Genomic DNA, 27,681 nt, shown 5'->3' with positions numbered 1-27,681 from the left:
AGACATTTCTTCGTAGATATCACATATGCCTGATATTAAGATTGGCAAAAATGCTGACTCATCAAAGACTGTGTCTAACTTCCAGCCCGTGGTATCTTTCGTATATGAGAACATGTATTTTTATACACTACTTATTTTACAGTATTGTGAAACTTCCACAAATATTACCCGTGAGACAAATTCGATAGACAAAGTTAGAATCTTACAATAACAAGTTTAAATATTTACAATTGTCAAAATTTTAATACCATTACGATAATTTGTAACCGCCACAAAGAGATCCCAATACCACTGACTTACATAAGCATAATATCACAGTTCACACGTAAGTGTCTCCCGGGGCCAAGCACCCGGGGGCGCACTCCTAGCTACTACCGGCGCTCTCCGGCCCTGAGGTGGGGGCCGTGGGCTAGCTGGATGAACTGCTTGTTGATAGGGAGTCACGCCCAAGTTCAGCCGCCATTATGGCTATCGTCAGCTCCTTGCGAGCCTTCTGCACCACCCACACCATTAATGTGATACCAATGAGGATCTGAAAGGGTAATCGTTTAGGATTAACAAACAAAATAATTATTCCACAGGGACAACAGTATGATAACATAAATGATATTTATATATATATATATATAGTATATGTATAAAAGGTAGCTATCCCTTGGAGACTGGGGTGGATCTACTTAAGGGCTTTTTGGGCTGCAGCCCTTACTTTGAACTTAAAAAAAATATATGAAACTTAAAAAAATCCATCAATGTGCGATGCGCTTCTATCGAACGGAACGGGGAATTCCCCGTCGCTTGTTTTCGGTCAGTGTAAGCGGGAAGTCTCCCGTACTGCGTGTACGGGGGACTTCCCCGTAATAGCCCAGAGCAAATTCACAAATTCACGTTCCGCCGTTATTAATAAAACTCGTTTGTAATGAACTCGTTAATAAAATTTTGCAATTTGCAACGATAGCCCTGAAAGTCATATCGGGTTTCTTATCTGTTTAAATATTTTTAAAATTACGCACATGTTCAACTGATAAACAACTTAAAAACTGTTGAAGGTAAATCTCTTTTGAAGCAATAACCAAGTACAAGCCCCCTAACTCAACAATCTTAACACATATATATATAGATCATAGATCTTTGCAGATAACCAGCCATCATAGGTATATTTTGCTCGAGAGATTTTATATTAAAGGGGATAATTATTTTAACATCGATTTATAAGCGACGGAGTTCTTCAAGTTCTACGCCCTTGATTTGAGAATTGGCAGTAAATATAAATTTAAAATCATTATTTTTTACTTAGGTTCATAAGTGTAGGTACAGTGCGATACCTATATGTATAATATAATAATACAATTATACATATAGGTAACGTATTTATATGAAAGTATGAATTTTGATTTTAACATATAATAATATCAGGAAAAGAGAACTCGCAATAGTATTTGTCTTTAAAAATACACATGAAAAAAAAACATTTTAATATATTGGAAAGAAGCAATAGTGTTTCCACTTTGTGTAAGAAATATCATTAAATTCGCCTCATAACATAAATCAAAACTCTAAACAATAGGCTCAAATTTAACTATGTATACCAGTCATCTAGTATATTGCAGTATTAACATAGTATACATAAATACTATTGATCAATCATCTAATCCAATTAATATATCTGACACGTGAGATCGTGACAATCAGTTGTCGAGTTACGGTGACATTGATATCGTATTAAATATAAACCTGGGCCCCGCGTGACCCGCTATATGTCGAAATGACCTTACTTTGAAACAACTAAAAGATATCCAGAAAATTAAAATAAATCAGTGGCGCTACCACCTCTTTAAGTCTTGGTCTTAGATTTCTGAATGTTTCGTGATAATTTTTTAAATCTAATAGGCAAGTAGGTGATCAGTCTCCAGTGCCTGACACACGCCGTCGACTTTTTGGGTCTAAGACATGTCGGTTTCCTCACGATGTTTTCACATAGAAAGAAAGTCTATAGGTGCTCAGACGGGGATCGAACGGGGATTAAACTTGCCAATCGCGTAACAATCACTTAATTAATACATTTTGACGAAATAAATATTGTATCTTTTAATGATAATACATCCAGTAGCGCTATAACATATGTCTTAAACTCAGATTGCTTACGCTTCTTTGACCATTTTTATTTCGTAGATAGCCTTTTGACACACGCCGTCTACTTTTTGGGTCTGAGGCATGGCGGTTTCCTCACGAAAAATTACGCACATTACACATAAATAGACACCATGTGGTTTCATTATATACAATTACTAGCTGACCCGGCAAACGTCATTTTGCCATGTATATTATTTCTAGGAAACATTTTTAGTTCAATAAAAATAACTATCTACTATAATAAAAAATAGAGGTTGATCGTAGAGGTGTGAAAATTAGGGGTTGTGTGTATTTTTGTATGCTGTATCAAACAAAATAAAAACAAAATCTAAAAGTGAAGTGGTGGGGCCTGATGACCTGTAACACAATCTCACACAAACAAGCAATTCTTTATATTATAAATAACTGTTGCTTTATTTGGTGCACTATGTATGAAGTTTTAATAAGAAAAATAAACATATTATTATTACTTAAATTCTACTATTAATAATAATATTGTATTAGGTACAATATTGACCTAAATATTATAATAGTATGCCTTTATACTATACAATAATAACCCGACGATAAACGGTAATAACCTCGTAAATCAAAAGCCTGCACCAGTCAGCCATCATAAGTAGGCAAAACTATGTAAATTCTCAAGAGTTTTCTACATTACGCCACTTACTTCATTTAAAAGGTGACTCTCTTTAGTAAAGCGGTCAATGGAGGCAATTCAAGAAGCATTAAAGCAATTGGTGACATTGTGAATTCAGCCTGTCAGTGACATTAATATTATGATCGACAACCGCGTCACCGTAAGAAGGCCTGCTTTGGTCAAATGGTTTATTAATTAAATGTAATCGAGTAATTTAAATGATTACTGTTTATTGAAACATACTATTAGTTTAACAATAATCATTTATTAATCTAATAGGCAAGTAGGTGATCAGCCTCCTGTGCCTGACACACGCCGTCGACTTGATCTAAGGCAAGCCGTTTTCCTCGCGATGTTTTCCTTTACCGTTCGAGCGAATGTTAAATGCGCACATAGAAAGAAAGTCCATTGGTGCACAGCTGAGAATCGAACCTACCTCAGCGATATGAGAGTCGCACGCTTATGCCACTAGGCCAACACTGCCCTGTTTATTTATAGTATTGAAAATGAAATGTCAGTAAAATATATATTTTACTGCATACTTTTAATACGAAATAATATATTTATTTATTCACCGCATACATAATGCTATATCTACATTACATGTTACAAGCCATATTTTCTAATGTATATGACAATTATGATAAACATAAATGTAACGAAAACATTTAAAAATAAAATATTACACTTCTAATTTTAGATTTTTATAATATCATTATACAATTTTATCACAAACTTCCTTTTTACCCACCCACCCATATTATGTTGTTTGCACCAGTTTATACTAAGCTATACTGGTAATAAGATATACATATGTATATTTTAATAGACATTTTATTACTTTTGTTTTGAACATAGCGTAATTTTGAGATCGTATATTAGCAGAATCATACAGTTCGTATATCTTGAAGTATGAACTTTTCATAAAGAGTATTTTGCATCTATACCTAGTCGGCAACGATTTGATAGAATAGGTATTCATGTGCTTACGGCATCTTTTGGTTACAGATACATATTATATTAAAAAGCCCAAATAAACGCTACAACGCTCAGATTTTTGTATTTGTTTTTTGTAACGATACTAAAATAACGATGACTGTTTCTCAGTAAAATCGAGAGTTAAATGCGCATATAGAAACTCCATTGGTGCACAGCCAGGCTCAAATCTACGACCTCTGGTATGAGAGCCGCACGCTCAAGGATCTAGGCCAACTGCTCTTAAACTAAATAAAATCGGAACAATTTAGTCTGTCCAGTTCAGCCTAGTTTATCATTGGCACGTTATCACATGTCATGCACTCGTTACACAATCAAATAAATATAAGATAGACAATAATACGTAATTTAGCTAGGCCAAAACAGAAAAAAATACTTATTTATTACATAGTAAATAAATAAAGTTAAATTAAACATAAATACATTATATTGTTTCAAGCATAATATAATAGATTCTATGAATATCCAATGAAAATTAAACGTATTAAGAAAATATTATATAAATAAATTAAGAAATCAAGGAAGAGTTTAATAGCACGACCAATAACTTTAATCAACTTAATTACTACTTATCTTAATGAACTCGAAGTGTAATTAAGTAATAATAATCATTAATAATACTCATATTGTTTTACTTCGAACTACGGCTCACAACGTAGTATCAAACAATGGCGCGGGTAACGAAATCATTGGAGTTGTTATTCTCGATTTAAATTCTATTTAGCCTATAATTTATTAGTGAAATAGTATTTGTACACATTAATTCTATAATTTATCAACCCAATGATAGACCAGTGCCGATAATTTTTGATACCAAAAAAAATTACAGTAGGATGAAACCCATTAGAAAAGGAGGGGAATATGATCAAAATGAAAGGAAAAATAAATTACGGTCGATCTGAGGTCGGGAAGGGGTAGGGGTAGGGGTTCATAGAGAAGTAAGGAAGGGGATGACAAGTCTGGGCGTTACTGCATACGATTTTTTGCGTTTTCTGAGAAGATTTACTATGGTAATATATATATTTTTTTTTACCATAGGAAAGTAGAGATTTCAACGAACTGAAAGCACATCAACTTTTTGAAAAAAGCTTAAATTTTGACGTCAGAATTTTCGATTGAAAATTAGGGTATTTTTTCGATATTAATTCAAAATAAGGTGAAAAAATAAATATTTTTAATCAAATAAATTACAGCGTATTTGGGACATAGAAAGGTAAGTTTTCACCAAATTTCGTTAAAAAAAAAATATTTTTGTAAAAGATAAAAATTAAAAACCAAAAACTTGGTTTTTTGAATTTTTCACATAAATTTTGAGGTTATGTGAAAAATTTGTGAATACAAAAGTTTTAGATCTTTTTATTACCTACAACTTTGCCATTTAACTTTCTTCGATAGGACTTTTAGTTTTGCCGGAAATCGAGATAAACCGTTTTTTACCCTTAAACCTCCCCCCCCTACCCCTTCCCGACCTCAGATCGACCGTAATTTATTTTTCCTTTCATTTTGATCATATTCCCCTCCTTTTCTAATGGGTTTCATCCTACTGTAATTTTTTTCACTTTTTATTTATTTTAAAGGCTATCTGCACTGGTCTATGACCAGAAATCAGTAAAACTTAATTCAATGGTATCAAGAATCAAAATAAGGTATTAATAAAACCGTGACCGTACCCGAATGGGAGGTCTTACTAGTAAAGGCGTTTTCTTAAAGAAAACTACCCTTATTATTTATTAGAACCGTAACAACTAAAGCAAGTTCTATTTTCTCTAGCTGTATCACAAATGTATTTTTACCTGAAATGCAAAGACCACGTAACCAGTGACGTGTGACTCGTGCAGCACATCATGCATTGACCGTAGCGTTGAACCGAGGTATACGTTGATGGCCTGCGCTGGTAACAAACCCAGCAATGTAGCCCAATGGTAGCCACAACCACGAACGTCGCTTACCTGTGGAAAAATATAACATATATTGACAATTATTGTCAAATGGAATTCGAGACCACAGTACCCGAAATAGCCTCACCATAGAAACACGGATTACACAGTATTTTAAACCGTATAATTTAAATTAGAAACTATTTTTTTTTAAGGCAAAGTGCCTATTTAGCGTGGAAGAGTATTTAGACCATAAGTTTTGACAACAATTATAAATAACTGTTCTTATTTTGACATTATGATAATTAATTTGACATTTGCATGCATATTATTATGTGGTTTTATAAATAATCAATCTGAATGTACCAATTTCTTTTTCTATTTGTAAAACGTTACGATGCGGGGCGGGGATTGAATTACGCGTTATTGTGGTCACGAAACGTTAAAACGTTGTACCCAATAGTTTACTATAAAGAAAAACGTTACGGCGCGTTACATGAGGGGGGGGGGGGGGTCAACAATCTCCAAAAATTGCGTGACGTAATACTTGAACGCTCCCTTTGCAAATAAACGATTTATGATTATTGTTATTGAAGAAAGAAAAAATTACACATAATACAAGGTGTAATAATGTAAGAGTGTAGGGGGATTACACTCTATTGTATTATGTATACACTACGATTCACTGTATCGTGGTCACCTAGTCTTTTCCATTTGACATATAAACGGGACTTGACGTAATAATTTCTACATAACACTTACAACTTTATAATTAAACTATGGTTGCACGATAAGAATCCGATTATCCGATATCCGTTTCAGCATAGGATGGGTTGAGTATCTTATAATTATCGTACATAAATTATATATATAAATAAATCTATAAATAAGTCGAAAATCTGTGCATATCTGCCTACAGAATACAGGTATATAAAGCCCGGGGCAAACGGGCAGGAAGCTCACTTATATTAAGTGATTGCAGCGCCTTTGAACACTCACAATACCAGACGGCTCACCAGTATTTGCCAGCATTTTAAGAATTAGTACGATTTTCTTGAAGGACCCGAAGTCGTATTGGTTCGGAACAGGGCCGCGCCGACCCCCGGCAGCGCCTGTGTGCGAAACCCATGAAGCGCCTCCTGTTTTTTTTATAGGGGGGCAAACGAGCCTGCGGGACGGCCAAAAAGGGCAGTCATCGCAGCCCATAGACATTTTTAGTGGGTGTGTTGCCGGCCTTTGAGCCTTATTTGAGGTTTCGGCCTATTTTTTACGAATCTTCAAATTTCAATGTAATTTGTATTATTTGTTAATTTTGACCGAAAGAAAAAAGTTCTTTAGTTTAGTATAATTACTTAAATAATATTTTCTTAAGTAGGTCCGTCCGCTTGCTAATTGCCGTGAAAAATACCAAAAACGCGAATTATATTGTTACATACTTTAGTTATGATGTTATATCTAACTGTTTTTAAGGTCAGATTTAAGACATATTTTTTTTTATAAATATATAAGTATAAATATAGTAGATGACGAAAAATATTTATCTAATTCTTGCAAAATATTAAAAAACACAGTCGTGTGATGATTGAGGTTGGCAGCGTCGATTACTATTAAATTTAAACTATGGCTAACGCACAGTACATAAAAAGCGCTGGGATTTAAATCCAGCAATATTCTTACCGCGCATATTTGAGCCATTATAGTCTTATTTAGCCTTGTCCCCTTAAATTGTTTATGTCCAAATTAATTTCGTTTAGTTTTTCTATTATAAATGACGTTACTCCAGCGCCAGTTGTATCTATATTTGGACAGAAAGCAAGGAAATGCTCTCTTATTTCCAACTTTATAGTTTCCATGTTAAAATTGACAAATTTTATTATCATGTATCATACTAATTTGCTCTTCGTGTGAAACGTCAGGAGTACAATCCAGTATTATTGAAAAATATTTATTGATTCGACAAAATTTAAAATAAAATGTTGAATTTGGTTACCGATTATAATAAATAGTTCATTTTGGATGTTATTAAGGTATGTCGGCATATAATTGAAATCATAAGACAAACAGAAAAACTCACGGCGCAGCGGCCTTTAAAGTAAACTAAAACCCAAAGCGTAAAATGACACTTCAAACGTACGTAAGAATATTGTAGTGTAACATAAATAATTTCGGTGGCGGCGCCCTCATTGTCTTAGCGCCTGTGTGCACCGCACACTTCGCACACATGGGCGGCGCGGCCCTGGTTCGGAAATACTTCAGTGGGCAGCTGGTTCCATATAGTGGTGGACACCAACAAAGTACGGACATCGAGGTGATAGGGGTGGAAAACTATTAAATTGTTAGTTACTTAATGTAACCATACATATGCGTATTGCGTTCAACGACATGTCCTTTGAAAACGTACGCTAATCTGAAGATATAGATATGGTGATATCGATTGCAGGGTAACAATCTTGCAGAGATAAAGACGTTTACTTCATTGGCTATAAATTGCAGCCTTGTGGCATAATGCCATATGCAATAAAACACCAGGAATAGCCTTGCCAATATACTTAAAAATGTCTTCAGTTGGTATTGCGACAAAAGAAATGCTGAGAACGCTTACGCCGCAACTTTAAAGCTCTCTTTTGTTCTGGCTTGGCTAAAAGCTTATTCGCCACAACTATTAGTTAGCTTAACAGTTTATTAGATATATTCTTTATTGTATCACACGAAATTCCTATTTATCCATTTTTCTAAAAAAACAAATTTGTTCCTTCACTCAAAATACTATACTTATCTCACAAATTATTCGTACGACAGTTGTTAAATATAATATACATGTTTCTTTTAAAGATCAGGGCAAGAATTCACACGTAGGATAGAAGCACAGTTCTGATGGGCGCTCTGAAAACAAACTTTTTGCGGCCCAAATAGCCGCTTGGTGGCGTGGCAGTCGCGCTGCGGCAGCTGTCTCTCGCCTACGCATTACAAAGCGAAGAAGAGAGAGCGAGAGAGACGGACGTTCACCTAGTCACTAGGTAAAATTAATTACAATAAAGTGTATTAATTAAAATAAGTCTTACCGGCCAAAGCGACATTTAAAATAAATAATTAAAACATAATAATCATGCAGGGACGTGACAACAACTTCAAATTTTAAACCGACAAAAACGGTTTTTTAGGCAGTTTTTTCCGCGCACCACCACTATGTGGAACCAGCTGCCGGCTGAGGTACTTCCGAACCAATTCGAGAGTCAATAAAAGAGCGTACAAATTCTTATAAGGCCGGCAATGCACTCGCGAGCCTGTCATCAAAAGTGTCCGGCGGTGGTGTCACTTAGCATCAGGAGAGCCTCCTGCCCGTTTGGAGAAGGAAATCAATCCAACGTGTAATTTTTTTTATTTTTTTTTTTGCGCATTTTTCTTTTTTTTCTTCATTCGTGACATGCTTTGCCTGACACGTGTCATCCATTTCTTATTCCTAAGGCATGTCAGTTTCCTCACGACAGTTTCCTTTTCCATCAAAGAAAAACGTTTAATTACTAGAACACTGCTGTCGTTAATTAACTTGATTGGAGACTGTCCTAGACGCTAAGGGCCAATTCAGTGCTCTAAATGGCGTGACTTATTAGACGTTTCATTGAGTCAAGGTTAAATTCATAACAAAAGAACCATTGAAATCTCTCGGGTCATCCCACAATTTGTGAGAAACTCACACTTAGACCCGTGTTGGCATAGTCTTGGGCGTGCTTCAACCCTTCATTCCAATCACCGATGGATTTTTCTTTCTAAGTGCTCGTTTAGCACTCGCTCATAGAAGAAAACTCGTGAGGAAACCGGTGACTATGTCAAGGACTGGAAATGTCTTGGCTGCCATCATCGCAATTTCCACTCTATCGAAATATTTATTACAACGCAGTCGCAACGCAACGAAGAGTTAGCCTAGTGGCTTTAGCGTGCATCCATGAGGTCGTAGGTTCGATCCCCGGCTGTGCACAAATGGACTTTCTTTCTATGTGCGCATTAATATTCACTTGAACGGTGAAGGAAGACATCGTGAGGAAACCGGTAGGCCTTAGACTCAAAAATCAACAACATAACAAGCACTGGCTGATCACCAACTTGCCTATTAAAAAAACAAATGATCACATAACAAAAACCTGAGCCGCAGATATAAAAGGTTGCGCCATTGGTATGTTTCTAAACACAATTGCAATAATCTAGATGAAGATATCAGAATTTGTGTGATATCATTTAAATAAATAAACGTAAGCCTGCCTAAAACATATTCAACCGCTATTTATAGATTGTTAAAAATATAGACCTCCTTATAGAGGTAAACTGATAGGACTTTTGAAGAATGGAATCCTTGGCTGATTCACGTGTCATCAAGCAAATTGAAGACAAACGCCTGGCAACTAGACTAAAAAACTAAAACTTATTAACTGTTTTTTACATGTAACATGATTTTTTACACTACCATCCAATTACGCGTGCAAGCTGAATTATACAATCGATATTTTAAGGTTTATACATTATATAAAATAAAAATACAGTCAAAATCTGTTATAACAACATCGAAGGGACTACTCATATTTGGTCGTAAAAACCGATAGTCGTAACAGCCGATGACGTTGTTATTAAGTACCTAATACAATATAATTCAACCGGGACCTTTGATTTTGGTCAATATAACCGGTATTTTGTTCTACACGATGTCGTCGTAAACGGTTTTGACTGTATAACCCGCCTTATAGAAGTAAATTGAGAGGGCAATAGAAAATCATATATGGAATACTTGGCTGATTCATAAGCATATTGTATCAAACAAGATAACTTTAAATGACTGGCAACTAATAAAAACTAAACTAAAAAATAGTTATTAAATTTTTATGTTTATTGGCTGAAAACATGTTTTCTCTACCCACACTGTACTGAAATACGTGTGCAAACTGAATGCTAAAGCGAGTGCTTGGCGAGTGATTTTAACTGAACAACAGTCGCGTTGAACTAATAAAAGCCTGCGTGAGCAGAAACAGCCTTGGCTCGTACAAAGTGTTTGTGAAAATAAATCTACTGAAATAAACCAATTTTGCCAACTATATCAGCAATCTAAAACGTAATATGTACTTTTATAACACTTCTTTAACGGGTAATCGTATACATAACCCTATGTTTGACCACTGTATACATAAATAAATAACTCGAACACAAAAATGAAATGACGAACCATAAGAAATATTACTTTTTTTAGTTAAATAATTGTATAATTCTACGTGTAATCTTATTTTTGTTCAAATCAAATGATATTTATGCTCCCTGTTTTTATATGTACAATTAATGTAACGAAATGTTAATAAATAAATAACTCAAACGCAAAAATAAAATGACGAACCTTAAGAAATATAACTTTTTTTTTAGTTAAATAATTGTACAAAATGGTAAAGAGGAATTTTGTAGGCTTTTCCTCATACAAATTGCCTATTATATTGATATATAAAGACCTTATACAAAAACAACGTCTGTTCTAATTGCAGGTAACATTTTCCTCATAAGAATATATATCATTGAGGGCTGTATAAATAAAAATGAATCTCAAAATATGTTGCTAAGTGCAAAACTAGAAGACGGCCTATTTATTCCTTGAACTCTGAGAAAGTTTTTTATGGAGAGAAAAATTTAAAATATAAAAAAATTGTTTTTTAGTACTTAGGTTTTTATTCCGAAAAACCGAACAGTCATTACGGGGTAGGATAGCAATCAGTTCCATATATTGGTATGTAGCATGTAGAGTAACACAATTTACACTTATGAATTTCAATAAAGAAATACATATTAAATGCTTCTAATTTTATATTTACTGTCAGTTCTCAAATCAAGGGCGCAGAACGGACGAGATGAACTGGAAACAAACTCTCCGCCACTCTTCAATCGCCAAGTTTTTTTTTAAATGTTTGTAAGGAGCTGCAACCATTATACTATGATCCACATGACATCAGTTATAAATAATAATAAAATAAATTAAAAACTAAGATTTGTCCTCTATCAGCAGGAGGCATGGTGAAATAGGAGCACGCACTTTTTCCCCATGCCTCCTGCTGATAGAGGAACACCATGTTCCACATGACATCTTTAAGTAATTATGAAGCATGAAGCAGCTAGTTAATAATAAAATCAATATTCGCAAATAATATACTTCAACTAAATTATTACGAACGAGCGTAAAACTATTCTTTTTTAAATTAAGACCAATTTTCCATGCTCAAATCTACAAATCTTAAACAATTTCATTTAACCCGGACGTAAGACGCATACAAAGTAAACGTATTTAAAAATATCAAAACAAACAACGTTTCAGCGTTTATTGCATGAACATGAAAATTGAATAAACATGGCGTGCGTTCAAATTGATTTAATACACTGCCAGGATATTCCACTGGTTTCTTTTAAATTTACTTTTTTAAGGAGGGCTCATCTGTTAAGTGATACCGCCCATGGACACCTGCCCTGCGATTCTGTAATTCACTTTTGACCGCCGCTGCGAAAACCGCTGTGTGAGTTCGAAAAGTGAGTTACAGAATCGCAAGGCTGCACTGGCAGCGGGCTCGCAAGTGCGTTGCTGGGTTTTTAAGGACGCCCTTTTTTTAAGGGCCCTCAGTCGAATTGAGTCCGCATTAACATTGTTCAATTGTTTTTTATTAATAATGAATTCCTTAAAACTTCATACTTTTAATTAGGTTAAACATTTGCGTTTGCTTTAAAGTTTTTTCTTAAATTATGATAATTAAACTAGCGGATGGCGTAGACTAGAACGTATATAATATATATTATAGTGTATTTATGTGTGCACGGTTTTCCTGTCCGGCAAATAACGTGAATAATTTTATAACACGGCAAAATTTTATCTTTATTTCATCTTCCAAATACTACGTATAAATTTAATTAATACAGTCAAAGTCGTTTATGACGACATCGTTTAGAACAACATACCGCTTATATTGACCAAAATCAAAGGTCTCGGCTGAATTCTATTGTATTAGGTACTTAATAAGAACGTCATCGGCTGTTACGACTATCAGTTTTTACGACCAAATATGAGTAGTAGTAGTTGCCGTTATAACTGATTTTGACTGTAAATATATTAGTGCGTATAGACACGTTACTATTACGTAAGTGTAAATAAAGCATTTCTAGGACATAAAGATATCAAAGAGCGCAAAATCTAATTGCGCTAATCTGTAAAATTAAAAATATAAAATACGTTTATTATAGAACATAAGGTGGTACTACTTATTCCACGTCATTTGAATCGGTAGACATCCCTACTCATCGGCAAAGACAGGGTGTAGGCCGAGAGAAAAAGCCGGCGTAAAAACCTCTCGGTACTCTTTTAAAATAGCAAATCATCAAACAACACTTATTTTAAAACAAATATCGCAAATTAATTAGAAGTAGCCTGTCTAGCACTAGTCCCTTTTATCAACTAGATAATCGTTAACTTTATAGTTAGCCTTTTTACACAGCTTTTCTTTCATACATACACCTTCTATATATCGAGTATTGTCCATCAACATTAGCCGCATTGTCTCCGAGATTGTTGGCGTCTAGCGATCGTATCAAATATCAAAGACAAGTAGGTCATGCTAAATGGGTTGTTAAAAAGTAAATAAAAAAAAAGTGCGTACGTACAAAGTACACATCAAATGTGAAACTTCTATGGCAAACTAATTTTTAAGTCTTGTTCATATTTATACAAATCTAAAAGATATGTTAGGTATTTCAATGAATTTAATTGTCGTTAAAATTCTCGAAAATTAATACAAATTATAAATTTAATTTTACTAAATTATTTCTTGGATAAAAACACGTGGCATTTTAATTTACAATTCCTCATTTGAGATTTCAATAAATTATTTTGCATAAAATATAAAATACTAATCTATATATATAAAAGAAAGTCGTGTTTGTTACAACACTTATAACTCGAGAACGGCTGGACCGATTGCCATGGTTTTTGATTTGTTGGATTTGTTTCCGTTCCGAATAGCAGAATAAGCAATAAAATATCGGATAAGTTATCGAATAACAATAAATTAATTTTACGAATGCAAAAACCATATGGTGCCATCTGTTGACAAAACTACGCATCATTTTACGTCGAATTCGTGTCAGTTCAAGAAATTCCGATCTTGAGGTGAATGAGGAGATGCATAACCATGCTTTGATCCTGATCAAAAGATGTTGGATATCAGAAAGTGCTTAACATGCAGTATCGCCATATTGACGCTAGAGAGAAGATGCCTAATGTGTAAAACTGCCATTCTTCTTTCGCAATGGCAAGCAATAAAAAATTTCTGTATTTGCAAAAAAGTTGTATTAATGTACTTAATACTTAACATTAATGAAATCCTAAAATAAGTTAAATTAAAGTAACAACGATATTATGAGGTTGTAGGGCGGAACGAAGTTAGCCAGGTCAGCTAGTATTTCATAAATTCTCTTTACGAAATTATAATTTTAAAAATAGAATTTCTATAAGGTAATTCGCCCTTCTCTCTCTCAATCGCTCTCTCCCTTTTCTTCGACAAAAACGCTGCACATATTCGTGACGCTAATATTATTATTATTGCGTTTCATCCGTAAAAAATTTACCCTCATGCGCCTAAAATAGCTTCACTTCAACAATGGTCACAATGGTTTTAGGTAAACTTCTGTCGCGAACGCTAGAGAACTACCCAACAAGAACAGAGAGTATTGTCTACAAACGTAGATAGCAAAATCTATTAGTGTACAGCATGGGATTAAACGCACGGCTGTCAGAGTTGAGTCATACGTGATATTGACGCCTCCCTGCAAGCATTGTACCCGGCCTCCCCCAGCTTTATAAAACAGGGCGAATTGGCCGATGTGAATGGACCTTGGCACAGCAAGGGCCGTGAGTTTAACGGCTGATCGCGTGGCTGGATGCGGACAAGGCTACGCTGTCCTGCCTCGGGCGATTGCTGGTGGTGCCGTGGGGTTTCAGTGGGTATGCACAGCAGCGAGTCCCACATAACCCTTCACCATCAGGCAACCGTTCCGCGGAAATGCGTAACGAATTTCCCCACAAAAAAAACACGTTAACCACTACTCCAATCCGCATCAAATGAAACGTGATGTTTTCAAATGTTTTAAAACAAGTCCTCAAGCTGCTCCAGTTTTTGAACTACTTGCCGTCATACACGCACGAAAGTTCTACAGCCTTGAGGCACAGTAGCTTTGAGCGCTTTTAAAGCTTTAGCTTTTATATTAAGCGTGAAAGAATTACAAATAGCCTTATTTAGTCGTATCTAGTTTTAAATAGCTACTACGATAGATTTTGTTTATGTTTTTTAAATGAGGCAGATAAAGAGACAAATACAAAAATACTGTTTAAATAAAGGAGCTCTGTATTATTGTCTCTGTCAATCGATATGCTACAAACAAAGACAGGACATATTTTGGCTTTGTGTAAATACATACGACAAGGTCAAGTAAAATAAACAAAAATAAATACATTTTATTTTAAAGTGCCCCCGCGAACATCGTTTCGCCTTTTTAGTAGCTACATACCAACACAAAATATTTTGCTATGCTACCCTGTCCTAGATTGCTAGACTGTTCAAGTTCAAAATTACAGCAAAATAAAACGGGTTTTTAGGTTTATCCGTGCAAATTTAGTCTCCATAAAAACCTTCAGAGCTCAAGGAAATAAATAAAAAAAAATCGAATTGGTCCGGTCTTCGTTTACGCTTAGCAACATGTATTTCGCGAATCATTTTGATTGATCTAGATTACAAAGATATCTTGTATAAACAATTGTATCAAAATTTAACTGGATAAAAGTGTAAATAAAGACTTCAGTCAACTTCTTAAATAACAAAAGTATAGAATTTTCCAAATAAAAACGACACGTTTCTATCAATCACAAAACCTGCAAAATTCAATTGAATTCCTCGTGTACATAAAATTGTAGAGAACAAAGTGCTACCAGTTTTATCTTGATACGCCCAAGTTATCGTAGCCATTGTGAAATGATTAGTACAATCTATGTACACTCGTGTCGTTATTACAGTCGATATTGACGTCCGACCGACTGGGGAGGCAAGTAGCAAGGACAACTTATTAGAACTAATGACATATCAGGTTAATAAACAAGTGAGAAAACGCACCGCGCCAGCAACCATAACATACTACGAAACGTTATTTCTAATGTTATGTATGGTAAATACATTCGTACATCCGTGTTTTGCTTGGTTGACTGATCAAGTTTATTATGTCTACCCACATTTTTGGTGCTGTTCTGTTTTGTTATTTTATATATGTACCTACATCTGTGCGCTCTAATTTCTAATTTTTAATCTTAGTTTTAAATATGTGTTTCTCAGTAAGTGAATTTTGTATGCAATTCTTATGAGAAATAAAGTTATTCTTAAACAAAAAAAAAAAAAAATACAGTCATAATCTGTTATAACGACATCGAAGGGCCTACTCATATTTGGTCGTAAAAACCGATAGTCGTAACAGACGATGACGTTGTTATTAAGAACCTAATACAATAGAATTCAGCCGGGGCCCGGGACCTTTGATTTTGGTCTATATGTTGTTCTAAACTATGTCGTCGTAAACGGATTTGACTGTATTGGTATAAAATTACATTTTGGAACTTTTCAAATTAGCGATACAGTATATTTTTTTGGAAAGAAACTTGTTTTTGTCACTTGGACTATGTCGAATGTCAAGGCCACAATTAAAATGTCGGTGTTGCTCTATGGAAGAATCAGCCCTAGTTCGCAAGTCATGACATTGAATTCTACCGGGCGAATAGGCGGATATCCGTTCAAGTGATAAAAATCCGATATAAAAATTCGATAATGATTGTTGAAGTGAGTACATTAGTCCAATAACATAACAATTTCTTTAAACTATAAGGTATATGTCATTACTATACTAACATTTATATTACAGCGCATAGAGAGAGAGAATATTGTCTTTTTCATTAAAAAATCTAGTCTCTCTTTGACATGATCGCGTAGGTATTATATTTTATCTGCTTTAGGGTTTGACTGTCAACGCAAAACTGATAAAATATTTACATTTATATAATATATATACATCTAAACACATAGCAACAAAGACAAACAAAAGCTTCTCATATTTTAGGGAAAAACCTCAAAATTTGGGCAAAAGGCTTTGTGTACCTGCATTTATATGAAGCCGGGGTCCGAACGCTCGACCTTATGGTTAAGAATATTAAACACCTGATAGTAGTATATCTATATAAATAAAGATGAATCGCAAAATATGATGCTAAGCCCTAAATCGAATGGAACAATTCGATATTTTTTTTATTCTTTAAACTCTGAGGAAAAAATACAGTGTAAACTCTTTATAACGTTATTCGTTGTAACCAATAAATATTTATAACGTAGAAATAGATACATTTGTTTGGTTTAACACAAAACCAATACATTAATTCTCTCTTTATAACGCAACAGCCACTCTCTGTGACAAAATTTCTAAGAAAGACACCTGAGGTCATAAACAGCCGTCTCGCTTTTGCTATTGTTAATTACATTAACACGTGTGCCATTATTCTTAGATTACATTTCTTGTAGGAAAATTTGGTCTCAGTTACTCAAACGCACTACTAAAACTAAACAGTACTAAACGCACCACCGTCACCTATCGTGTATTATCAGTCGTAAACAAAATTTAAAGCTGTCAAGATGGCCAGTAAAAGAAAAGCGTTATGTTTTATATGTGTTTAGAATAAGTATATAGATAGTAATAAAATTAAAAATTATTATTATTATTAATTACGGGTCATCTAGGCAAAATATACCTAGATGACCCGGCTTCTTACCGCCTAAGAGTCGATGAATGCCGTGTTACAGATTAACTGAACTTAATTTAAGTTTTTTTTAAAGTATTGCAATAAACAAAATAAATATTAAGTTCACTACTTTATTAAGATGATAATGACAATTGAGAACCCATATTATATGTCAAACCTTTTTTATTACTAACATTATTCAACATTTTTAAAATCTAAAATAGGCCATTATTCGAATTCGCAAATATCTTCGAATATCTTCTATATAGAAACCTTTATATAAATACGTTCTTTAATTTGAGGGGAGAGTTTACCACATCGACGGGGTGAACATAAGATATTTGACATTTGATATTTTTTTCAATTCTCCAGTGTTTAGTTTAATAGTTATTCTGCTATTCGGGACAAATACAACGAATCAAAAACCATGACTGTCCAGACTGACTGTTTAAAGGCCGGGAACGCACTTGCGTGCCCTCTGGTATTGAGAGTCCATGGTCGGCGGGATTACTTAACATCAGGTGAGCCTCCTGTCCGTTTGTTCTATAAAAAAGCTGTTCTCGAGTTATATGGGTTCGAAAAGACCAGACTTTGTTTAATATAAATTTATACTGGTAACTCGCTGACCCACATTGCTGAAAAGCAGTCGTAAGTACTTTAAAAAACATAGTTAAATGATCCTATTCGTATAGTAGACACTCTTATTTGGATGTAATTGCTTATTTGATCAGTGGTGGTACAACCTTTTTAGATCTAGGCCTCAGATTTGTATTATGTATCTGTTTCATTTGTCGATCTAATAGGCAAGTAGGTGATCAGCCTTCTGTGGCTGATACGCTGTCAAATTTTTGGGTCTAAGGCCATGTATTCCTTACGATGTTTTCCTTCACCGTTCGAGCGAATTCCATTGAAGACACCGAGAAACATCGAGAAAGCCCATTGGTGTACAATCTGGGATCGATCATCGAACCTACGACCTCAGGGATGAGAGTCGCACGCTGAAGCTACTAGGCCAACTCTGCGTTGTGATACTATGATAAATATTTCGATTGAGGGGAAATTGCGATGATTCCAAGGCATTTCATATCCGTCACGCGCTGCAGGATATTGGTTCTGTAAACATTATTGCCTACGTAATGCAAAGAATTGTTATTATTTCAGACCACATTAGCAATTCAATAATAGTAAACAAATACGTATGTATGATATTTATATGTTTATAAAAGTATCAAGATTAATTTGTAAATATGGCATTAGTCAGCGCGTATTAAATTTCGTCTAAAGTGCGGTTGTATTGATTGCGCTTTTGGTGGGTAATACTAGTGATATTGACAAGTCCTATAATCACTTATTCCAGATAATAATAGACTAGTAATAGGCCAGCTAGAACGTTCCTTTCTTTTAGTTCTACGAAGGCGGGTATATAATACAAATTATAAGTATGTGTGTAGCGCGCCGTAACGTTTTTCTGTACCCAAGTATAGTAAAACGTTTAGTAACTCTTTATACTTAAAAGTTCCCAGTATGTGGTGTAAAGTACTGGAAAGTCGAAAATAATAAAAAGGCCTTAGCATCTTTGGTTTATCGTTCAAACTCCCTTCAAAACGCATTTTATTGCCTTCAAGACATACTTCACAATAATTGCGGCAAGACTAATAAGAGGAAAATACCAAGAGATTAAAGTCCGTAATAAAAGTGTGACGCAAGTTTATCGGTTTATAGGCGACATAAATATGTACGTATTGTTTTGAAGTGAGAAAATTTCTTATACACGCGATGATTTAATATCTATATCCTTTGTCAGGTTATATATAGCTTGGTTAACTTATTTAATGGGTCATTTTAATAAACATCAATGTATGCTGAAAGCGTAACACGACCCTAAAATCAGTGGCGATATAAAATTGGGGTAGGCTAACTAGATGGCCTCGTGTGTAGGCAAATCGTACACGGCACCCTAGGGTGCTCCCCACCACTTCCCCGCTTTAAGTCTAATTCGACAAAACAAAAATAACAGAACAAAAACTAGTTTGTTTTTTTCATGACCACATCTAAGTTTTGCTAAAGAAATTGACAATAACAGCATTTATTCGACTCATGTAAGAATACTTTTGTAACAACCAGCCGTAAAAGGCCGGCAACGCACTCGCGAGCCCTTTGACATTGAGTCCATGATTTGCGGTATTACTTAAAATAAGATGAGCCTCCTGACGGTTTGCCTTGTGTTTTATTAAAAAAACCTATTAAGTAAAATTCATGGAGAGTAGAATTTTTCTTTCTCCTTTATTTATCAGCAATCGACTTCACTTGGTTATAATCTGACTCTCTTTTTGGATTATACTATGTGGCTAATGTTCCAAACATCATGCCAGATTCAATCACTAGTCCAAGGTTAAAATTTGTTTTCTTTTAAGTCTGATTACACCTTCTTTACTATCCAGAAGGTTTTTAGCTATGTTATATATATTGTTTTATATATTGCTATGTTCCTTTAAGGTGATATCAGACGGTTCACTCGAATGATTGTTCACTCGAGTGAATGCTTCATTTTTTTTCATTCGATGTTCACACGGCTTAAGGTGATATCAGACGGTTCATTTTTGCCGTTTTTTTCTCATTTTCTCCTCTGTAGAAATACTACAAAGATTTCAAAATATCGCTCTGAGAACTATATCCAGTGTGCCTTGGTTTGTTAGAAACCCTGAAATCCACGAATACCTGGTAATGGAAACTATAAAAGAAACACATAATTCTAGTAGGCAAAAATAAATGCTTAAGGTGATATCAGACGGTTCATTTTTTGTTCATTTTCACCTTTCATTCGGTACATTTCACTCGAAATGAAATGTCTGAACAAAAAATGAAACACGAGTGCCGAATGAAATCATTAGTGAACCGATCCAACAGTGTTGGATATTGGCATCCGCTATCTTTCATTCCCACTCCGAATGAACGAGAAATGAGCGGTCTGAACTCTGAGAGAACGTTCATTCGGATTCGGCCATTTTGTTTAGAGTCCTGTAGCCGACGGCCATCACGTTGTCGAAGAAGTTATAACTTTTTTTTAACTTTTCTTCAAATTTATTTTCATCCATTCGAAGATGATTACAATATGAATCAGGATCTTCAACGGCTAGTTCTCTCAACAATGTATTGGAAGTTCCTAATAAATTTCTTCTTTCAATCCATGGTCGCACCCACCACCGTCGACGTTTTCTTTGCTTCTTTTTTGTCAACTCTTTGATTAAATGATCACAAATTAAACTAATTCCAAGACGTACGACTTCATTCGATGCCATATTTAAAAGAAAGAACAATGAATGTTCATTTCTGTTTCATTTCGTCTAAGCCGTGTGAACATAGAATGAAAAAAAATGAAGCATTCACTCGAGTGAACAATCATTCGAGTGAACCGTCTGATATCACCTTTAAGGTGATATCAGACGGTTCACTGTACCGAATGAAAGGTGAAAATGAACAAAAAATGAACCGTCTGATATCACCTTAAGCATTTATTTTTGCCTACTAGAATTATGTGTTTCTTTTATAGTTTCCATTACCAGGTATTCGTGGATTTCAGGGTTTCTAACAAACCAAGGCACACTGGATATAGTTCTCAGAGCGATATTTTGAAATCTTTGTAGTATTTCTACAGAGGAGAAAGAAATGAAATAAAATATCAAGGACTACGATACACTTTTGAATGTTATCACGAAACTTCTTAGATAATAGATTGTAGTAACTTTGGAGTACAAGGAGCGTGATTATTAAATTGCTTGTTATTGTTTTATTTTGTAACTATCTAACCATCCACAATATACGTTTATTATAATATTACTAAAATTGTTTACGGAAAGCAGTGATAACACTTTCATACAAACTGAACAATCGGTTTAAACTATAGTTCATTTTAGATAATGATAACAAATGTCAAGGCTTTCCACCTTATGCGTCTCGCTATTATATCGTAAGTTTACTGAAATAGACAACACTATACAAGTATACCCCAGGGTTTCGTGCACATTGACGCCCGAACCCAATAACCTATCTCAATCCATACTCCTCCATCTGAGATCTTACCAGAAGAGTAATCTTAACCCAAATGTTGTAACAACTGTGCCAATAACCAATCGATGGATTATAATCGCCATTTGCCGATACAGGCTAACCATGGGAGGTCGTATCGGTGTCTGTGGATAGACCTTTGTATGAAAATGACAGTTGACGAAAGCTCGATTTCAACAGTTAATTATTTTAACAGATTTTAGCTTACACCAGTTTTTTTAAATAGTTAAAAAAACTGTTTGTTACGTTTAAAACATACACATGTATATTTTAATGTTATTTGTATGGTTTTATTTACTTTATTTGGTTCACAATGATTATCAAATATGAGTGAAAACTCGGTAAAATGGAACGACAAAGAGCATTTTATCCGTAGCCAAAAATGGATTGCCTTCGTAGGGTTTATTGGGATGCAGATAGGATCGATCAAGATTGTTTTCAATCGGGGATTGTGGATGGATTATTGGGTTCGGGCGTAAATAGGTCCTAGCTTTATATAGTGGTTATATTTATTAGATAGCCTCAATGTCCAAAATCAACAAAAAATAATATTTCAATTTGACCCAGCTGGTCCTCTCATTGCTGTAAGCTGAAACTTTTCAGCTATACAAGAAAAAATAAACAGTAAGTAGTTTTTGCGTAAGTATGTAATATATTTAATTCCATGTACAAGGCAGGTTTTTTGTAATTTCCATGAATATTATTATGTGAATAAATATAAAAAGCTACTAAGTATATTATCGAAGAATTTGAGTATTCGGACAAAACCCACCATCACATTTTAATTGGCCTTTAATTATGCTTTTATGCTATTTAGTACATTTAGCTAAAAATCCTATGAGTTTGCACAGTTTTTCTTAGAAGATTCATGAGTGATAAAAACTTTATAACTAGAGTAAAATATACTATTTGGAATGTATTATATGGCATTATACATTTCATGTGAAAATAATTATGATTTCATAATTAACTTTATTTGTGTTGCATGCAAGTAACAAGAGTTATAATTACTTTACATGTTATTTCTAATTTCCGTGAAAAGATATGCATTTATGCAAGGTTGAGGCAAAATGCCAGTACACATAAATGGATTAAATGTTTTGTTCTCTGAAAAACAGTGTATACACTCTGTCTACTGTCTACTTCTGCACTTAGCTTTGTGTGGCTAAAGGGTAGGTTTGTTTTCAAAGCAAATTCTAAATGATAAGGTTGAAAGCTACATAAAAATTTATAAAGATTACAATTTGTACTCTTGTTACTAAACATTATATATTGTTACATTGATTACATGATATGTATTTATATTTTGTTTTATTCTTAATTGGTATTTTTAATTCTCCAAACTATCAATATTTGCCAGTCAAGACTGCATAATTTGCCAGTGATTCATCTTTCAATAAATAAATTTCTTTAAATACCAACAGATGCCCAATAAGACGACTAGTCCTATAAGACTTACAAACATATTATGATAATGCAGTTTATAGTTTTCAATGGGTTTACTACTACAACCAAGTACGGAACAGGTAGAGTCAATTATAGAAAGTATATTGTAATTGATCAGGCAGAGTGCAACAATCATAATGGAATATTTACAATAGACTATTAAACTTATCTAATGACTACCCTTTGTCTCAATGCATATGAATACTGAAATCTAGTCTCTAGTCTAAGTAGTACTTACACTTTTGATTATACTACTATTTGTTGTTATTAATGAACTAATGAAATAGACAGTATTATTAAACCCTTCCAATCCCTTCTTTTCTTCTTTTCTTTATCTTACAATTAAAAAATAGGTAGGAAGGACATTATTTCAATATAGCAGTTATATACTCACAGCAAATATTGTGTTCTGTAAACCAAATGGTATTGGCGTTAATCTGGCGAAAAAAACTATCTTGAAAGCCTGAGGTCCTGCAATGACTTTGAGGAGGGCTCTTGCAGTATCTGACTTCAACAGCCGGTCCAAGGGCAAATATCCTCTTAACATCTTCAAGGTAAAATGGGCTACAGCAACACCGAAGTTCGCGCTAACCACTACGGTACCCAAACCCTTCGGAATACCGAATAAATATCCACTAGTTATTATGAGCACTAAATAACCAATAGTCACTGGAAAACTAACTATTAAAAATAATCCCATAAACAATAAGAACACAATCCTTGGGTCTTGAGCATCAACCCAATATAAAATCGTTTTTAAATATTCTTTAAAAAAATATAAGACTAACACCAAAGACGTCAACAAAATTATTGAAATTACAATGTTGACTAAATAACTGTATGTTGTTCTGTTATTTATTTTCGCCCAAATACTTTTCTTTCGTATTACCGCTACTTGGTCAGCTTGACCGTCCTCAATGTTCACAATTTCCATTTTGAGCACGATTTCTGTGTTAACACTTGGCAGTTATTTCACGAAGTACGCAGTGGCAGAGAATAAAATAGAATATATGTCGCCATGGCCTAGATTCGCCACTGTTTATTTCAGCACGGGATGAAAAAAAAATATCGCGAAAAGTGTAACGTCCGCTACCTACCGCGACTCGATATAATAACAAAAAGATATAGTGATAGATTTGACTTTGACACGAGTAACGCGTTATGCTTACCGTCAAGTCAAGTCTCAGTCAGTACTCTACATTAGTATTTCCTATGTTGTTCTATGGTAAAACCCTTTTAAAACATTGTCTAAATAACCTTTTTTTTATAGAACAGTCAACGGGCAGGAGGTTCATCTGATGTTAAGTTATATCGCCGCCGCCCATGAATACTCTCAATGCCAGAGGGCTCATGTCGAATGTTCAAAAGCAAATGACTTACATTTTTATACAATTAGTCAAATTAAAAAATCCTATACACATCAGTGTCAGACGTTAGTTGTCATTTGTCAAACCTTAGAAATAAATGGAAAATTCGCTAACCAGAAGCCACGGTGCACCGCGATTGTAGATATTTCTTTTGAAGATAATTTCTTATTTTACTAGTGGTTATTTTTACAGATGTAATTAAATTTCACAAGAAACGGCATTGCCGGAAAGAAAACTTGGTTGCAGTTTAGGACTTTTTTTGATTAGCACAAAAATCTAACCATGCCGCCTAAGAAAGCACCTGGGTCTAGTAAGAAGACGGAGCAGAAGAAGAAGGAGAAAGTTATTGAGGTAATGCGCTGTTGCGGTCATTTTTTAAACAACAAATTTTCGAGGCTTCAAAAACCTTTAACTTAACAGCGGATTTTACTGAACATGTCTGGTTGTCATGGAGTGAATTTAGTAATAGAGTAGTTTTTCTCAAAAACTATCAGTGATTACACCTTAATAGCCATCACATAAATATTCTGTTTCATTTTCAGGATAAAACTTTTGGCTTAAAGAACAAAAAGGGTGCAAAACAGCAGAAATTTATTCAGCAAGTAGAAAAACAGGTAAAAAGTGGAGGAATACATCCTGCTAAGCCTGTAGAAGACAAGAAGAAGGATAAAGAACAAAAATTAAAGGAACAAAAAGAATTAGCCGCATTGTTTAAACCAGTTCAAACACAGAAGGTTGAAAAAGGTATTGTCTACTACTATTTGTACTCATCTATTAATAATCTCCCTCATATCCTAATCAATGACTGAATCAATTAAGAAAGCATTGTATGATTAAAGATATTTCTGGGTAATACAATAAGCAGTGTTTGCTTAGTTCCATTTTATTATAAAGAGCCATTGAGCACTAAAAAATACTAATTTTAAGTTGTATTTAGAAGGCTCTGAATTTTACCACCAAATTAGTAATAAAACTTATGTTTTATGTCACGTTTTATTTATTTCAGTTTTCTGGCATTTTTTACAGGAATTGATCCAAAATCAGTAGTTTGTGCCTTCTTCAAGCAGGGCCAATGTGCAAAAGGAGACCGATGTAAATTCTCCCATGACTTAACAATTGAACGGAGGGTAAGGTTTTCTTCTGAAAAGTAAATATTTTAAACGCATTAAATTTCCTTAAATGTTAAGCATGTTATGATTTAACACATTTATATAATTTAAAAGTATTATAATTACTAGAATTAGTTTTAACCGTGTCTTCCTTTTTAATTAAATTTTCTTAAATTAACAAAATTAAGTCATTAACTTTTATAATATACTTATTGCAGGCAGAAAAACGTTCTCTCTATGTGGACATGAGAGATGATGATGACACTATGGACAATTGGGATGAAGAGAAGTTGAAAGAAGTGGTTGAAAAGAAGCATGGGGAAGGAGATAAACAAAGGCCTACTACAGATATTGTATGTAGCTTTTTCAAACACAAAAAGCATCTAAAATTAATATATTTTTATGACTTAAATATATATCATCACCATCACCAAAAAGTGATGATTGAATGTGAAAAGTACTTTATATTTGTTAAATAAAGTAATATACACTAAATATGTACATAGCTTTTAGCTTTTATCTCAAGTAAAAGTAGATAAACATTTCCAGATTTGCAGACACTTCCTGGAAGCTGTGGAGAGATCAAAGTATGGTTGGTTCTGGGAGTGTCCTGCTGGAACTAAATGCATTTATAGGCATGCCTTACCACCAGGGTTTGTTCTTAAAAGGGACAAGAAAAAAATGGAAGAGAAGAAAAATGAGATTTCTCTTGTAGATTTAATAGAAAAAGAGAGAGCTGCACTTGGGCCGAACCAAACTAAAATTACTCTAGAGACATTCTTGGCATGGAAGAAAAAGAAAATCAAAGAGAAGCAGGTAAAAAGCAGATGTATAATTTTGTTCATTATTTGAATATCAAGAACAAACAGTGTTTCTGAAAACTCTTTAAAGTTTGTCCTTCCATGGACCTTACAAAGCTATACTTGTTATGTCATTTATAAATTAATTTGTATTTACAATAAATCACCAAAAATAATTAGTTAAAATTGGAGATAAAGTAGACTGCTCAAACCTTCAAACATGGACTGAAGTACCAAGCTTGTAAGAAAGTGAATAGGGTTGATATTATTTATGTATTCTAAATAAATCAGGAGGTTTCTATTTATTTTTTGACATTTGACTAATGTATATCACCATTTTGTTAATACAGGACCATTAACATATTTTGCTATTTGATATTGTATAGTTGTCTATAGAGCTCGAAGAACTTTTCTAAACAATGAAATATTACAGGAGGCCCTTAACACGGCAGAAGAACAGCGTCGTAGTGACTACAAAGCTGGTCGCGCCGTTGGTATATCTGGTCGAGAGATGTTCTCCTTTGACCCAACAATGGCAGATGATGCTGACGATGGAGATGAAGCTTTTGACCTTGGCAAATTTAACTCGGATGAGGAAGAAAAAGAAGTTGATTATCGGAATATTGAGCTGGAACTTATTGGAATGGAAGCATGCGAGGTGAGTGGCTATGATTTTGCAATTTCCAGTTTCAACATTTTTTATGTTCAAATTAGTTCTTTGGAAAGCACTTATCTAAGTAATATGAGATCTTTGTTAAGTTTAAAGGTAATATTGACGACTCATTGGTCTAGTGGTTAGTACCCCTGACTGCGAATCCATGGGTCCCGGGTTCGATCCCCGGCTGAGACGAATATCAATGTGATGAGCATTTGGTGTTGTGCGTTTAAATATATATTTATATGTCTATTGTCTATATATCTATAATATGTATGTATATCCGTTGCCTAGTACCCATAACACAAGCTTCACCAGCTTAGCACCACCAGACTAGTTCAATTGGTGTGAATTGTCTTTATAAAAAAAAAATATATATTAATATAATGATATCTATCCCTGAGTACGATTCCTACATGTCTAATTTAATATACAAATGTTATTTTCGTTTCTCTAAATAATGTTTATTAGAAGTAGTGCAACTGAACTAAAAATGTACTTCTTTTATAGGCAGACGATAGTGGAACTAAGGCGACGACAGACCGGTTAGAAAAGCTCGGTGAAGATCTGGTAAATGGTGAGACACCAGAAGATGCGGAAGCTGCAGTTCCTATCAATGAAAACCTCTTCCTGGCTGAAGACCTTGATGAGGAATTGGAAAATTTAGACCTTGATGATTAGATCCTTGAAGTGTATAGATATTTTTTAATAAATTGTGAATATTTTTTACTGGTTTTTAAATAATTCACAATAGTCATTCTAC

The 27,681-nt window shown here is 34.2% G+C and overlaps 2 protein-coding genes across 2 annotated transcripts; one reads left to right on the top strand and one right to left on the bottom strand.

Annotated features, from left to right (window-relative positions):
• Window positions 1-221: 221 nt before the first annotated feature.
• On the bottom strand, window positions 222-24,115 carry LOC125057254 (transmembrane protein 64). The gene is made up of 3 exons (XM_047660833.1): window positions 23,382-24,115; window positions 5,560-5,715; window positions 222-532 (listed from the first exon to the last, which is right to left on the bottom strand). Exons 1-3 carry the CDS (start codon window positions 23,919-23,921, stop codon window positions 410-412), a joined length of 819 nt encoding a protein of 272 aa, XP_047516789.1. The 5' UTR covers window positions 23,922-24,115; the 3' UTR covers window positions 222-409.
• A 331-nt stretch (window positions 24,116-24,446) lies between these two features.
• LOC125057253 (zinc finger CCCH domain-containing protein 15 homolog) lies at window positions 24,447-27,643 on the top strand. The gene is made up of 7 exons (XM_047660831.1): window positions 24,447-24,705; window positions 24,897-25,098; window positions 25,381-25,481; window positions 25,682-25,816; window positions 26,013-26,279; window positions 26,697-26,921; window positions 27,429-27,643. The coding sequence occupies exons 1-7, from the start codon at window positions 24,637-24,639 to the stop codon at window positions 27,597-27,599; spliced, it is 1,170 nt and encodes a 389-aa protein (XP_047516787.1). The 5' UTR covers window positions 24,447-24,636; the 3' UTR covers window positions 27,600-27,643.
• Window positions 27,644-27,681: the final 38 nt, after the last annotated feature.

This window comes from Pieris napi, chromosome 16 (genome assembly GCF_905475465.1).
Source record: "Pieris napi chromosome 16, ilPieNapi1.2, whole genome shotgun sequence".
Lineage (NCBI taxonomy): Eukaryota > Metazoa > Arthropoda > Insecta > Lepidoptera > Pieridae > Pieris > Pieris napi.
The sequence above is the reverse complement of the archived record's forward strand: the minus strand, read 5'-3'. Positions and strand labels throughout refer to the sequence as shown.

Bases quoted from the DNA above. Each gene is read 5' to 3' on its own strand.
- LOC125057254 (XM_047660833.1), bottom strand. From the start codon at position 23,921: ATGGAAATTGTGAACATTGAGGACGGTCAAGCTGACCAAGTAGCGGTA. The intron at 5,716-23,381 runs GTGAGTATATAA...ATTTTTCCACAG, and splicing joins TACAGAACACAATATTTGCT to GTAAGCGACGTTCGTGGTTG. The intron at 533-5,559 runs GTAAAAATACAT...TTACCCTTTCAG, and splicing joins ACGTGGTCTTTGCATTTCAG to ATCCTCATTGGTATCACATT.
- LOC125057253 (XM_047660831.1), top strand. From the start codon at position 24,637: ATGCCGCCTAAGAAAGCACCTGGGTCTAGTAAGAAGACGGAGCAGAAG. The intron at 24,706-24,896 runs GTAATGCGCTGT...TTTCATTTTCAG, and splicing joins AGAAGGAGAAAGTTATTGAG to GATAAAACTTTTGGCTTAAA. The intron at 26,280-26,696 runs GTAAAAAGCAGA...GAAATATTACAG, and splicing joins AGAAAATCAAAGAGAAGCAG to GAGGCCCTTAACACGGCAGA.